General features: G+C 37.8%; 1 protein-coding gene across 1 annotated transcript in view; it reads left to right on the top strand.

Annotated features, from left to right (window-relative positions):
- The window catches only part of LOC126428351 (probable cytochrome P450 304a1), a 124,670-nt gene extending 110,961 nt beyond the window's left edge, over positions 1 to 13,709 (top strand). The window contains exons 8-10 of the mRNA XM_050090283.1: positions 4,225 to 4,366; positions 5,724 to 5,905; positions 12,265 to 13,709. Coding sequence (XP_049946240.1) covers positions 4,225 to 4,366; positions 5,724 to 5,896 — 315 coding nt within the window. The 3' untranslated portion in view covers positions 5,897 to 5,905; positions 12,265 to 13,709. The remainder of the gene's footprint in view (positions 1 to 4,224; positions 4,367 to 5,723; positions 5,906 to 12,264) is intronic.
- Positions 13,710 to 14,195: the final 486 nt, after the last annotated feature.

Consider the following 14,195-nt stretch of genomic DNA (forward strand, 5'->3'; position numbering starts at 1 on the left):
GGGGCTCAGCACCTCCGCTATAAGGTGAGTGGCAACTTTCCTTCTCTCGTATTGAATAATTACAATAATATTTAAATGAATTCACCTATTCTGTATCCATTGATATTTGTGATTTATTCAGAGTCATTCTAATAAGAGGTCAACTTTACAGATTTATTGCTATTGAAAATTTCTCGAGAACTATCTTTACAGACTGACTATACAGCTCATTACGCATAGCAGGCTAAACTGAGACTGACTGTACAAAACATTTCTAATTGAATGCTAAACATATTCTAACTGATGTTGACTATTACAGTTGGTAACTATGAAGACAGCCTTTGGCACCATGTACCATGCCTAACTATGAAGACAGCCTGTGGCACTGTACACCATTCCTAGTTAAAAGTTGGAATAGGAAAGTCTGTACCAAAATATCAGTATACAGAGAAGTTACATATTCAGTAACAACATAAAAGATAGAAAACTTTAGTAATACTTTTACAGATCAGGTCATTAAGTTATTTTGAAGGTAAGTGCCATTACATTCTAGAAATGGCTTTTACAGCAGGCTCTATTTTTATGAATGAATTCTGGGGGCACTCTTTCCTCCACATTCATTTGCTAAGAAATTTCTAGTAACACAAATTTTTTATTTGAAATATTTCATTAACTAATATGTTTTGCAGTAAAATGTTGCATAGTTGCAAACAGACAGATTAGGGCTACAGAACAGTAACACTGTATTTTTGGAACAATTACATTTCTTAATGATCAGAAACTCTTGAATTCTTACTGCAACAGTAATTTTGAATAAACATGTTTTGTAAATAATTACACAGGGCACACCAAACACAAGATTTTTTTTCCTTTATATAGAAGGAATTCAGAACTTTCAAATAGGATATATCAGTCCCAAAACAAAAAAATTATTTCTGGGATCAGATTTTTAAATACACAAAGTTTCTGTGAGTCTTCAGTTATGAATATTTCCTTAACTTAGTAATTTATAAACAACAATATGAATTAGGATAGATTGTTACTTACCCCACAAAGAAGGTGTTGTGCGGCAGACAGGCACATTTGAAACTGAACTATACTATAGGACAAAGTCCGCCATTAGATTTAGAGAAACACACGTCTTCATACATGCACAAGTCACTTTCATGTGATGACTGTCATCTCAGAGCGCACCCCACACCTCCTCTGTAATGCTACTGCCCACCCCAATGGAGATCACTACTCACTGAAGAGGAGCCTCAGCACCTGGAGATGACGATTGCTGTGTGTGTGTGTGTGTGCGCAAGTTGTGCATTACTAAATTTCACCAAGATCTTTCTCTGGTAGCTGAATCTACTTTTAAAAGTGTCTGTCTGCCAATCACTGTTTCTTTTATATGCTGAGTGGTAACCTATCCTAATTCATACTGTTGTTATTCCATCCCAGATTTTACATTATTTCTAAACAAACTACTCATAGTCAAACGATGGCAAATCCAGGTTGGAATGTAACAAGGAGACGGAAATTTGCTACTCACCATATAGGGGAGATGCCGAGTCACAGATAGGCACTTACAGACTCACACAATTAAAGCTTTCGGCCACTGGCCTTCATCAACAATAGACACACATACACTCCTGGAAATGGAAAAAAGAACACATTGACACCGGTGTGTCAGACCCACCATACTTGCTCCGGACACTGCGAGAGGGCTGTACAAGCAATGATCACACGCACGGCACAGCGGACACACCAGGAACCGTGGTGTTGGCCGTCGAATGGCACTAGCTGCGCAGCATTTGTGCACCGCCGCCGTCAGTGTCAGCCAGTTTACCGTGGCATACGGAGCTCCATTGCAGTCTTTAACACTGGTAGCATGCCGCGACAGCGTAGACGTGAACCGTATGTGCAGTTGACGGACTTTGAGCGAGGGCGTATTGTGGGCATGCGGGAGGCCGGGTGGACGTACCGCCAAACTGCTCAACACGTGGGGCGTGAGGTCTCCACAGTACATCGATGTTGTCGCCAGTGGTCGGCGGAAGGTGCACGTGCCCGTCGACCTGGGACCGGACCGCAGCGACGCACGGATGCACGCTAAGACCGTAGGATCCTACGCAGTGCCATAGGGGACCGCACCGCCACTTCCCAGCAAATTAGGGACACTGTTGCTCCTGGGGTATCGGCGAGGACCATTCGCAACCGTCTCCATGAAGCTGGGCTACGGTCCCACACACCGTTAGGCCGTCTTCCGCTCACGCCCCAACATCGTGCAGCCCGCCTCCAGTGGTGTCACGACAGGCGTGAATGGAGGGACGAATGGAGACGTGTCGTCTTCAGCGATGAGAGTCGCTTCTGCCTTGGTGCCAATGATGGTCGTATGCGTGTTTGGCGCCGTGCAGGTGAGCGCCACAATCAGGACTGCATACGACCGAGGCACACAGGGCCAACACCCGGCATCATGGTGTGGGGAGCGATCTCCTACACTGGCCGTACACCACTGGTGATTGTCGAGGGGACACTGAATAGTGCACGGTACATCCAAACCGTCATCGAACCCATCGTTCTACCATTCCTAGACCGGCAAGGGAACTTGCTGTTCCAACAGGACAATGCACGTCCGCATGTATCCCGTGCCACCCAACGTGCTCTAGAAGGTGTAAGTCAACTACCCTGGCCAGCAAGATCTCCGGATCTGTCCCCCATTGAGCATGTTTGGGACTGGATGAAGCGTCGTCTCACGCGGTCTGCACGTCCAGCACGAACGCTGGTCCAACTGAGGCGCCAGGTGGAAATGGCATGGCAAGCCGTTCCACAGGACTACATCCAGCATCTCTACGATCGTCTCCATGGGAGAATAGCAGCCTGCATTGCTGCGAAAGGTGGATATACACTGTACTAGTGCCGACATTGTGCATGATCTGTTGCCTGTGTCTATGTGCCTGTGGTTCTGTCAGTGTGATCATGTGATGTATCTGACCCCAGGAATGTGTCAATAAAGTTTCCCCTTCCTGGGACAATGAATTCACGGTGTTCTTATTTCAATTTCCAGGAGTGTATGTACACACAAACACTCATGCAAATGCAACTCACACATACGACTGCAGTCTTAGACAACCGAAAACCGAAACCACAATGTGAGCAGCAGCACCAGTGTGTGATGGGAGTGGCGACTGGTAAGCCTGTGGGAAGCGGAGGGGGGGGGGGGGGGGGAGGGGGAGGGGGGGGGGGTAAGGAGGAGGGAGGAGGCTAGGGCAAAGAGGGGGAGGAATAGTATGGTGGGGGTGGTGGACAGTGAAGTGCTTGCTGCAGGTTAGACGGAGGGCAGGGGAAAGGTGAGGAGGAGGAGTGGGGGAAGTAGTGAAAAAGGAGAGAAATAAAAAGACTGGGTGTGGTGGTGCAATTATGGTTGTGTAGTGCTGGAATAGGAACAGGGAAGGGGCTGGATGGGTGAGGACAGTAAGCTGTGAAGGATGAGGCCAGGAGGGTTATGGGAACATAGGATGCATAGCAAGTAAAGTTCCCACCTGTGCAATTCAGAAAATCTGGCGTTGGTGGGAAGGATCCATTTGGCACAGACTGTGAAGCAATCATTGAAATGAAAGATATCATGTTTGGCAGCATATTCAGCAACAGGTGGTCAACTTGTTTCTTGGCTACAGTTTGTCAGTGGCCATTCATGCAGATAGACAGCTTGTTGGTTATCATGCCTACATAGATTGCAGCACAGTGGTTGCAGCTCAGCTTGTAGACCACAGGTAGCCCTGCCTTTGATGATACAGGTGATGTTAGTAACCGGACTGGAGTAGGTGGTGGTGGGAGGATGTATAGGAAAGGTCTTGCTGTCAGGGTTCTAATATCAGTTATATCATGAACAATGAAGGGCCAAATTTTTGTAGCACTGTACACATGGCTGCACCTTTTTTGTATAAGAAACATTTGTGTATTTCAATATCAGAATAATGTACTAGTAGTCGTCATGGGTTAGTTTACTTGCTGATTCAGTGCATTTTGTATAAATTTGTATTTGTTCTTTTTGGCCCTTTTTATGACATTCTTGGAACAACAGTCTTTTATAGTAACTAACATGACCCAGGAATTACATTACAAGCTTGTGTGAATAGCAAGATCCTCATGGTGCCTCACCTTCATTTGAGAGCAACTTTTATGTCAGAATACTAATTTGTATAAAAAGTACACGTTAATAAACAGTGTGAAGAAACTGAACATGTGATTTTCCTGTTGCAGGGTACCGTTGTGATAACCTGCTTATATAGCATGCACATGGATGGAGATCTATGGGGTGATCCAAAGACCTTCAGGCCTGAGAGGTTTTTGGACAGTGATGGAAAACTTGGCAAGAAAGACTTTACTCTCCCATTTGGGGCTGGTGTGTATACTGCTTCTTTATTCCTACATTTTTTTATTTTTTTATTTCCATTCCCCCCCCCCCTAGAATATGATCCGGTACTATTGCGACACATCGAATAAAGCTGTATTAAAAGCTCTGGTTAAGAGAGAGTGATTACTCACTACCACTGAAGATGTTTTTCACAACAGACTGGTCCAAATTAGATCTATAGACAAGCAAAGACCTAAAGTAATCTGCCTCACATAAAAAATTATCCCACTGCAATCACCAATTGTGAACAATAACCTACAACTTTGTTCAACATGTATTTAAAGCGTATTATATAGTGAATGTCATATTAGTACAAACTTCAACACTAAGTTTGTTGATACATCAAAATTCAGCATTACTATTTAATATGTATTAAATAGTGAATGTCATATTAGTACAAACCTCAACACAAAGTTTGTTCATACCTGAAAATTCGGTATGACATTTCCCATATTTTTTTTAATTCTCGAAGTTTTTTATCATTCCATACCTCAATTGGTAAAACCAGAACTCTTATAGGATCACTTCACTTCATTGTCTGTCTATCTGTCAAAATGTAAAAATCCTTTTCCTCAGGCACAGGTAAACATATCATGTTGAAATGTGTGCCACATACTAAGGTCTATGGTCCTTTGTTGGTGTAAAAAATTGAAGCTTCTAAGTCAATACAATCAAAACTTATGGCCATTTATCTCACATTTTTTCATACTTGAAAACTCACTTATCAAAACCTACAGTGTTCTCCCCATTGAGCTAGAATCATAAAAATTGGCAAGAAACAATGTTTCACAGTGAAAGTAATGGAAGAAATCTGGAAAGTATTAATTTGTAATAATATCACACAAAAAAGAATATTTCTTTTGTCATTTGTTGTTCCACTGTCCGTGTGGTGTCCGTATGTCTATTAAGATGCCTTTTACTCAGGAATGGTTAGACGTAACATGTTGAAATTTATGCCACTCACTTAGGTCTATGGTCCGTTTGTGGTGTAAAAAAGTTCAGCTTCTAAGTTAATGCAGTCAAAAGAAAACAATGTACAAAAATATCATGTACTGATGCTCTTGGGCCTGTGGTCCACCTAAATAATAAATGATAACAATAAAGGTAATGTAATATTGATGCATTTTATGATAGTTGCAAGCATATGCATCACTCACTTAGAGATTCTGTATCGCAATATGAGCTTTAGCTTTAGTTGTACTTCAAATTTAAGTTGTTGCCTACAAAATCTGTCACACTGACACCACAACTTTTGATCTGTACCTTATTGTATGTCTTCTGAGACATGCTAGACATTCACCCACTATGGAAGAAGAGTATGTCCACATGTCCCCTCATGTTGCAGGTAAGCGGCTGTGTGCCGGAGAGACTTTTGCCCGGCAGAACTTATTCCTCACGTTCTCGACACTCATGCAGAACTTCTCAATCAAGTCAGATGGTGTGCCCCTGCCAGACAGCAACATTCCTGGCATCATTGAGACGGCTCCTGCATTTTGGGCACAGTTCGAGTCTCGCTGAACGAACACTGTAAGTTATCTAACCTGGCACTTAACCTTGGTCCTCTCTTGGCCTCTTGCTGTTACCCTCCTGTTGTTAATGGATTTTATTAATGGATTTGACAAACATATGTTAAATAAAGTACATTGAATTGCAGTAGCTGATCTTATATCTTTTTGTGTTTATTCACAAACAATATTGTCTGTCAGATGTTCAGCTATGTAACAAGTTAGGGTCTAAGTATTGCAACCAGTTTAGCAAGTTACATAATAAGCATCATATCACAAAGTTCTCTAATGGCAAACAGACACCTTAATTTACACTATCTTGATATGGATTCCACATTTGTTAGCTAAATAAAGACTGTGAACATGATGTTGGCAATGACTACTGAACTACAATTTGAATATGCTTACATTTTGATATCTAAATGTACTGACTGTGGCATGGTGTGCCATGCCCATTTTTTAGATGAGTGTAATACCAGAAATCACAAAATGGCAAAATTTATTTCTTATTATATGTTAAGTAATAACATAAAAACAGGAAAATTAAAAGAGTCAAAGACACAATAGCAATGACAAAAGATCAGCATAACCAGAAAATGGCAAATATAATAGTTACTATTTTGTAAGGTACACAGGAATTATCAAAGCCCACCAAAAAGTTTTGAAGAAGTTAAATTGTCTAATTGGAATAATTAGCAAACTAACAACTTATTTTAATAAAAGTAGGCATTTTTGGAATCAGCAAAATAAGGATTGCAAAGCTATGGTACTGAATTTGGGAAATAAGCACCATTTAAGATTAGAACTTTCTGGAGCATGAAAAGTTTTAATATGTGTAACTTTTAAACTTTAAGGTTTTGGGGAAAAATCAAACATGTATTGGAAAGAAGAGAACAGGGCTTGCCAAAGAATTATACCAACTTAGAAATAACAACTATTTGTTCACTGAAAATATTGCTTTCATGTGGTTTTCAAGTATAGTAATCACTAATATTTCTTTAAAGAAAAAGTTTTCAGATGAACTAATATTATTGTTATTAATAATCAACATTTGAAAAACCAGGGCCAAATGCAAATCAGAGCCCCATAAGAAGTTGCCAAACAAATGCATGAAGATAAAAACGATAAAGCTCCAGGGAAAGTTCGAATACTAGCAGAATGTGGAAAATACGTGGTAAAAGCTTCACGTACAAAATTCGTAAAGTTCTTTTAGATATTTGGCCAGAGGGAACAATCCCTACGGATTGACTGTACACCGTAATCTGCCCATTACACAGGCCAACAATCGAAAAACTTTTTTTCAGAAAATACCTCCTTATTTTGTTTTTTGGCTGGGAAATCCAAAAATGATACTTAAAAAACTGTATCACCCACCATTTCTTCACATTTTACAGTTAAATTTATTAAATTAGGCAATTTTTTAAAGAATTTAACAGCTTTTATATAGTTAAAATAATTTAAAAAAGAGGTGTAATGAATGTAGATCACCTTGGTAGCACTGCTGAAAAACATTTTCTGGCAAAAAAATGGTTGATTCTATTTTTGTGTTAACAGATGGTGTTTTGTTTACTGTCAACCTAACATAATTTTCCTGTTTCCTGTACATGTGCTCAGTACAATGTCTAATTGTGGTTGTAAAACCTCTGCTGACAGTTTTTGTTACATTTGTGGTGAACTTGTGATTAAAAAACACCAAAGAAACATTACAGACTTTGTGAAAAAGGTTTATCTATCATACTGTGGATCTAAACTTGCTGATAAAGATAAATCTTGGGTGCTGCATAAGATATGTCATGTGTGTGTTGAAGATCTGAGAAAATGGTCCAAAGCCTTTAAATTTGCTGTTCCTGTGATATGGAGGGAGGAAAGAAATCAATCCGATGATTGTTACTTTTGCGGTGTTGATATTACTGGTCATAATTTGAAAAACAAAAAGGTAATAAGCTACCCTAACCTTCCATCCGCCATCCGACCAGTAGGGCATGGCATATATTTTCCAGTTCCTGACCCACCAGATGATTTAAATTTTATTCCAACAGAAGTATTTTCTGATATACAATGTGATTTAGATGAACCAGATGATGATGAATTCCATTGTAATACAGAAAGTCTAGAGCCCAAACTGTTTACTCAGACCAAGCTTAATGATTTGGTTAGTGGTCTAGGCTTACCAAAAAGCTGAATTGCTTGGCTCTAGATAAAAAGAAAAAATCTTACTGGCAGTTGAACCAGCATATACACGTATAGAAAGAGAGAGCAGCAATTTTCCAAGTTGTTTCAACAAGATGGTGATTTAGTGTACTGCTCAGACATTCCCAATCTGATGAATGAGTTTGGTATTGAATACAAAATGGAAGACTGAAGGCTGATTATTGATTCATCCAAAACTAGTTTAAAGGCTGTTTTATTACACAGTGGTAACATGTAAGCATCTATACCTGTTGCTTATTCTGTACATATGAAAGAAAGCTATGAAAACCTAGAAGTAGTGCTAAATATAATAGGTTATTCTGCTCATGGTTGGATGATATGTGACAATCTAAAAACATGCTTGCTCCTTTGTCAGCAAGGTGGCTTCACCAAATTTCCATGTAGGGATAAACACTGGTGCAGAAAGAACTGGCCTGTGAGGGAGTCTTTAAAACCTGGTGAGAAGAACATTCTACTCAAGAATCTTGTAGATCCAAAAAATGTGCTTGTACCACCTCTACATATAAAGTTAGGCCTAATGAACAGTAAGCCCAACAGAGCTCCTAAATACCATTAATTCACTGAAGAGTAAGTACTCAACTGGTATTGATGATATTCCAGATTATATTATAAAAATAACAGCAAGACAAATACTTTCACCTTTATTGGACATATGCAATTCATCCTTATCATGTGGTGTCTTCCCTCAGCAACTGAAAATGGCAAAAGTAATACCCCTATATAAAAAAAGGTGATCATCAATGTATGGGTAACTATAGGCCTGTGTCTCTATTGTCAGGGTTTTCGAAAATTATTGAAAAAGTGTTCCTTTCAAAACTAATTACATTCTTCGACAAGAATAATATTATTTCTGGGTGTCAACATGGCTTCAGACCACAGAGATCAATTGAAACTGCCACTTTCAATCTGATAAACCATGTCGTAAATGCAGTGGACAACCACAGAAATATCTCAGGTTTATTCTTGGACCTAACAAAAGCTTTTGATGTGATTGATCATTCTATACTCCTGAGGAAGCTCGAATGGTATGGTGTAAGAGGTGTGCCAAATCAGTGGATCAAATCATATTTGGAATATCGTTCTCAGGTAACTGAAATTAAGTACACAGAAGGAAATGAACTCCAGGTACACGTTTCAGAACCATGTGGACTAACTCATGGTGTTCCACAGGGCTCCATTTTAGGTCCCTTTCTTTTTTTGGTCTACATTAATGATTTCCCATCACACGTTAGGGATTCTGAACCAGTACTGTTTGCAGATGACACCAGTCTATTGATTGAAGGGAATAATGAACAAAATCTTACTGCATCTGCAAAAGATATTACAAAAGGAGTGTCTGAATGGTTTACCAGAAACAGGCTAATAGTTAATCCCCAAAAAACTGTACTAATGAATTTCCACACTGATCAAAATAAAAATCCGGCATAACCTGTAATATGTATAGATAACCAAAACAATAGTTCTGTCAATGAAACTAAATTTCTTGGGATTCATATCCAGGAAAATCTTAAATGGAACACTCATATCACAGCCCTAAATTCAAAACTAGCAAAAATGAGCTATGTGGTAAGAATTCTCTGCAACAGTACTAGTGCAGAAACAGTTAGGGCTGTATACTTTGCTCATGTACATTCAATACTGAAGTACGGTATCATTTTCTGGGGAAATGTACATCAGGCCATAACAGTTTTCAGGAAACAGAAGGCAATTATAAGAATAATGAAACAAGTGAGCAGCAGAAAATCATGAAACCTTTCTTTCAAGATCTAAAGATCCTACCCCTTCCCTGCATTTATATACTGGAAATAGTCACGCATGTCAAAAAAAGCATACTGAGAAAAGAAAACCTTTTTCCTCAAAACAAAAGTGTCCATGATTACAGTACCAGGTCAGACAGTGACATACACGTCAATCATTGTAACACCACATTATGCTAAAAAGGTGTATATCATGGAGGAACAAAACTTTACAACAGATTACCAAGACATATAAAATCTCTTACTGAACTACAAAGCTTTAAAAAGTCTGTGACATCCTACCTTCTGAAAAACTGCTACTATTCAGTCTCACAGTATCTTATGCAAGAAAAAATGTAATTTGTATCTTTAATTGTAGAAATAAGTTATAAATATTCAGTATTTCAAAAATTTGTAATTATTAACTGTATAGATCCAATTTGTCATAAAAATTTATAAAATTTATGTTTGATATTTGAAAATCCAATAGCCAAAAAATGTTTTCTGTCCAACATCCTGTGTACAATATATATACTTAAAAAGAGATTTATATGGACAAATAAATAAATAAATAAATAAAACAGTTTGTAAAGGCTTTGCCAAAAGATGGACCATGTTTTAAGTGTCTCTGCCAAGAGTTTCCACACCTTTCAGAAGCTAAACTAAAAGAAGGTGGCTTTGTCAGACCTGACATTAGATAATTGATATTTGATGTTAACTTTGAATCCACAATGACCTTAAATGAGAAAGAAGTATGGGTATCATTCAAGCAAGTTGTTAAAACATTCTTAGGACATAAAAAAGACCCAGAATAAGGTTTCTATTATAGCTACGATGTTAAAGAAGTTAAATACTTTAGGATGTTTAATGAGCCTGAAAGTTCACTTTTTGACAGTCACCTTGGTTACTTCCTGGACATTATTGGAGATGTCACTGAGGAGCAAGGAGAACGTTTTTACCAGGACATTATAGTGATGGAAAAAGCTACTAAGGCCGCTGGAACACCAACACGATAAGGAACTACTGTTGGTCACTTCAACAAGAAGTTCAGAAAGCGACTCATCGTAGAAAAAGCTACAAAAAAGCTTCAAAGAAAAAAGAGAAAGAAAATACAAACCAATTCCAGCTGACAAGTAAAACCTCTATTAGCACATATCATTGTTTTAAGTAGCTTACTGTAAATACAAACCATGCTTATGTTGTAACAAAGTGTTTCATTAATTTCCCCATTTACTGTATAGTACAGGATTTTTATACTATATACTAAGCATATTGCTTGAAAACTATGGGTGATACAAAAAGCTAAGGCTAGATTTGGATTCAGCTCATAAGAATCTATAAAGATCAGCTATATAAGTAAAAAAGTTTTTCAAAAAAGATTTTTTCGTTGCCCTGTGTTACACAAGAAAGGTGATAGAATTGATATAAAATTACTATGCATTTCAAAAATAATATTTGAAAAGTTTGAAGCTCAAATGGACCATTTAATTAGCAAATATAGAGCTGTTTTAGAAAAGGCTGATCCTGTTTGGAACAAATTCTTTATCTCAAGATGGTCTTACAAAACCACAAAGGCAAGCAAATCATGTGATTCAATAGATATATGCCCATTGTTTAGTATGATACAAGAGTTTAAAGTGGATAGAAAGACAAGACAGTTGATTAAACAAACATTAACTGATACCAGCTCAAAGATTAAATTCCAAGGTGAAATGTTTGAAACTTTCGATACAAAAACCAAAGTCCAACAGGGAGTTAGTCTATCTCCCTTATGATTCAGTCTTGTACTAGAAAAAGTAAGTAGGACATCATAAAAAGGAGTAAAAGGAAACTAAAACTCATTTATGATGTTTATCTTGTGCAGATGAGCTAAAATTTCTTGTGAAAAAAAAAAAAAAAAATACTTGGAAGGTTCTCCTCAATACCTGGATAGTAACAATTTCGTGTGGCCAAATGGCCTGGTGCAAGTCTCATTTGGGTGCTACTTCAGAGAGTTGCATATCTCAAGCCCTGCAGTTCTCAACCCTATGGTGCAAGTCTAGAAAATCACATTCTAACATGCTATAGAATCTCCACTGTCTCTGGTTAAAGCCTTACACTACACTCAGAACCAGTGGGCTTTCCTACATCTCTCATCTTCTCAAAGAAGCTATGAAGTTTCTCCACTCTTCCTTTCATAGAAGTATATAAAAAAAACCAAGGATGAAGGATAAAACTGTACTTCAGCTGGGAATAAGTGTGGCCTCAGAAGGATGCTACAGTATGGTTGTTTGATGAGAATATTTTTGAATAATATCCCAAAAGAATATCCAGACTCACAGAGGAAGACATCATGTTGTATGAAGGAGCAAACCCTTTAAAGGTGTGTGCATGTGTATATTGCTATTGATATTATTGTTTTCTAAATACCATAACACAAATTTTATTTTCACAGGGTGACTATTATGCGGAGATACTCAGGGTTCTGTAGGATCCACCAATGCAGGAGTACACACTCATCTATTTGCTTTATATACAGGATACTGACACTCGCATGATGATGTGAGTGGGTGTTCAACACAAAGACTGCAACCCAGGACAATATTAATGTAAAATTAACACGAAGTTGTGCCAATATAGTCTTGGACACTCCGAAGTCAACAGTTTTTATAGGTTTATTTAGCTTTCTTAGTGGATAAAACTAATTTGAGAGGACAAACCTCATGAACTTGCAGGTAACAATGTCTATCAAACGACGACTGTCACATTGGCAAAGATCTATTCTATTTGTGTTGCTAGCAGTCATACATTTGCAGCATTTGTGAATGAAGAGGGGAAGCACAAAAATTTTCATGTTCAGTGTAAGTGCCATTGTGTTAATCAACTTTATCACTGCTACGAGAGCAAGTACTTCACAAAAAGTTTGCCACTGATTTACTGATTTTCTGGTAACTTATTTTCTATCTGGAATCGACACACTGTATTCAAAGTGTAACCTTTATGTTAGAAATGATAACGCATGTGGTAAATGATGCATAAATGTTCAAGAAAGACACAGAGGTTAGATGGGTAGTAACAAGTGTTTGTGCCTCATATGACTTCCTTTCTCCAAATCATGTGTGAGTGTACATTACGTTTACAGAGCAAGCTGCAAAATTTTTGGTAGCTTATGAAGGATAGACATCTACTTTGTTTCCTGTTTCTGAGGGATATCAGAGAATGTGATTACTATTGAGACTAGAGCTAGACAGACAACTGACTGCAATAGTTACCAGGTATATAAGAGACAAGCGAGTGGGGAAAATTCTTTGTTGTAAAAACATTATAAATCCTGCTTGAATGTACAGACCCTAAGACCATGTTATCAATTAAAATTTAATACTCAAGAAATCATGTAATTCTTGATATGCCCAGACAAAATTCTCCTGCTCACAAATGAAGTAGAGTATGTTCACACACAGCATACTCACCAGTGTTGTAGGAAGTTACATAGCAGCCAGGAAAGAGAACCACAGGTAACCAGCTGCAACACAGGGGGTTAGATTCATTACACTATGCACAGAATGTGTACAATCATGAAATTGTTTATCTCAAAAAGTTAATACCTAATAAGTAAGATAACTATTTTGCAGAAAATGTTACATGTTCTTAATAACTAGCATTATTTACAGTGATTGGCTGTTTCTTTTATTTTCTGTGACATTTTACCTGTAAAATAACTTATTTTCAGCACAGTGTTCGCTAAACAGTGTCAGTAACTTTAAAGGCAAATACTGAATTTCGTATTTTAGTAATTTGTTTTCTTAAGATAGAGCATTATTTTACTGTCTAGTACATGTTTCTTATAAGCTACAAATAAAATGTCAATTTTAGATGAATAAAGTGATTGTGAATACATGAGACGTCCCTTCTTCATTAAACTTCAGTTAAAAATCTCATCTGGCTCATCAGAATTACTGTGTAGTTCTCCTTGAAGTTGTTAATTTGACACTAAGCAAATTTGAAAATAAGAATGCAGTCTCTCTTGAGCTATGTGATTTGAATATGGCATTTCACTGTATCCTCTTTGACATCTTACTAACCAAACTACGGTATTATGGAACATATGGCACAGCAGTAGAAATAATTAATTTTTTGTCCAAATAATAGGAGGCAATTCGTATTAATTCAAAATAGGCATTCTTCCTTGAAGAAAGTTACATCAGGTGTGCCTCAGGGCTCTGTTCTTTGATTATTATTCTTCACTGTTGTAATCACCTATTTAACACATTATGTCAGGCTCAGTCAGTTATCTGCTATAATGATGATACAATTTTAATCACCACAGATGAATATATGTCAAGGTTATGCTCTAAAACTGCTTGGAATACACACTGTCTCCAAACT

Source organism: Schistocerca serialis, chromosome 12 (assembly GCF_023864345.2).
Source record: "Schistocerca serialis cubense isolate TAMUIC-IGC-003099 chromosome 12, iqSchSeri2.2, whole genome shotgun sequence".
NCBI classification, from domain to species: domain Eukaryota; kingdom Metazoa; phylum Arthropoda; class Insecta; order Orthoptera; family Acrididae; genus Schistocerca; species Schistocerca serialis.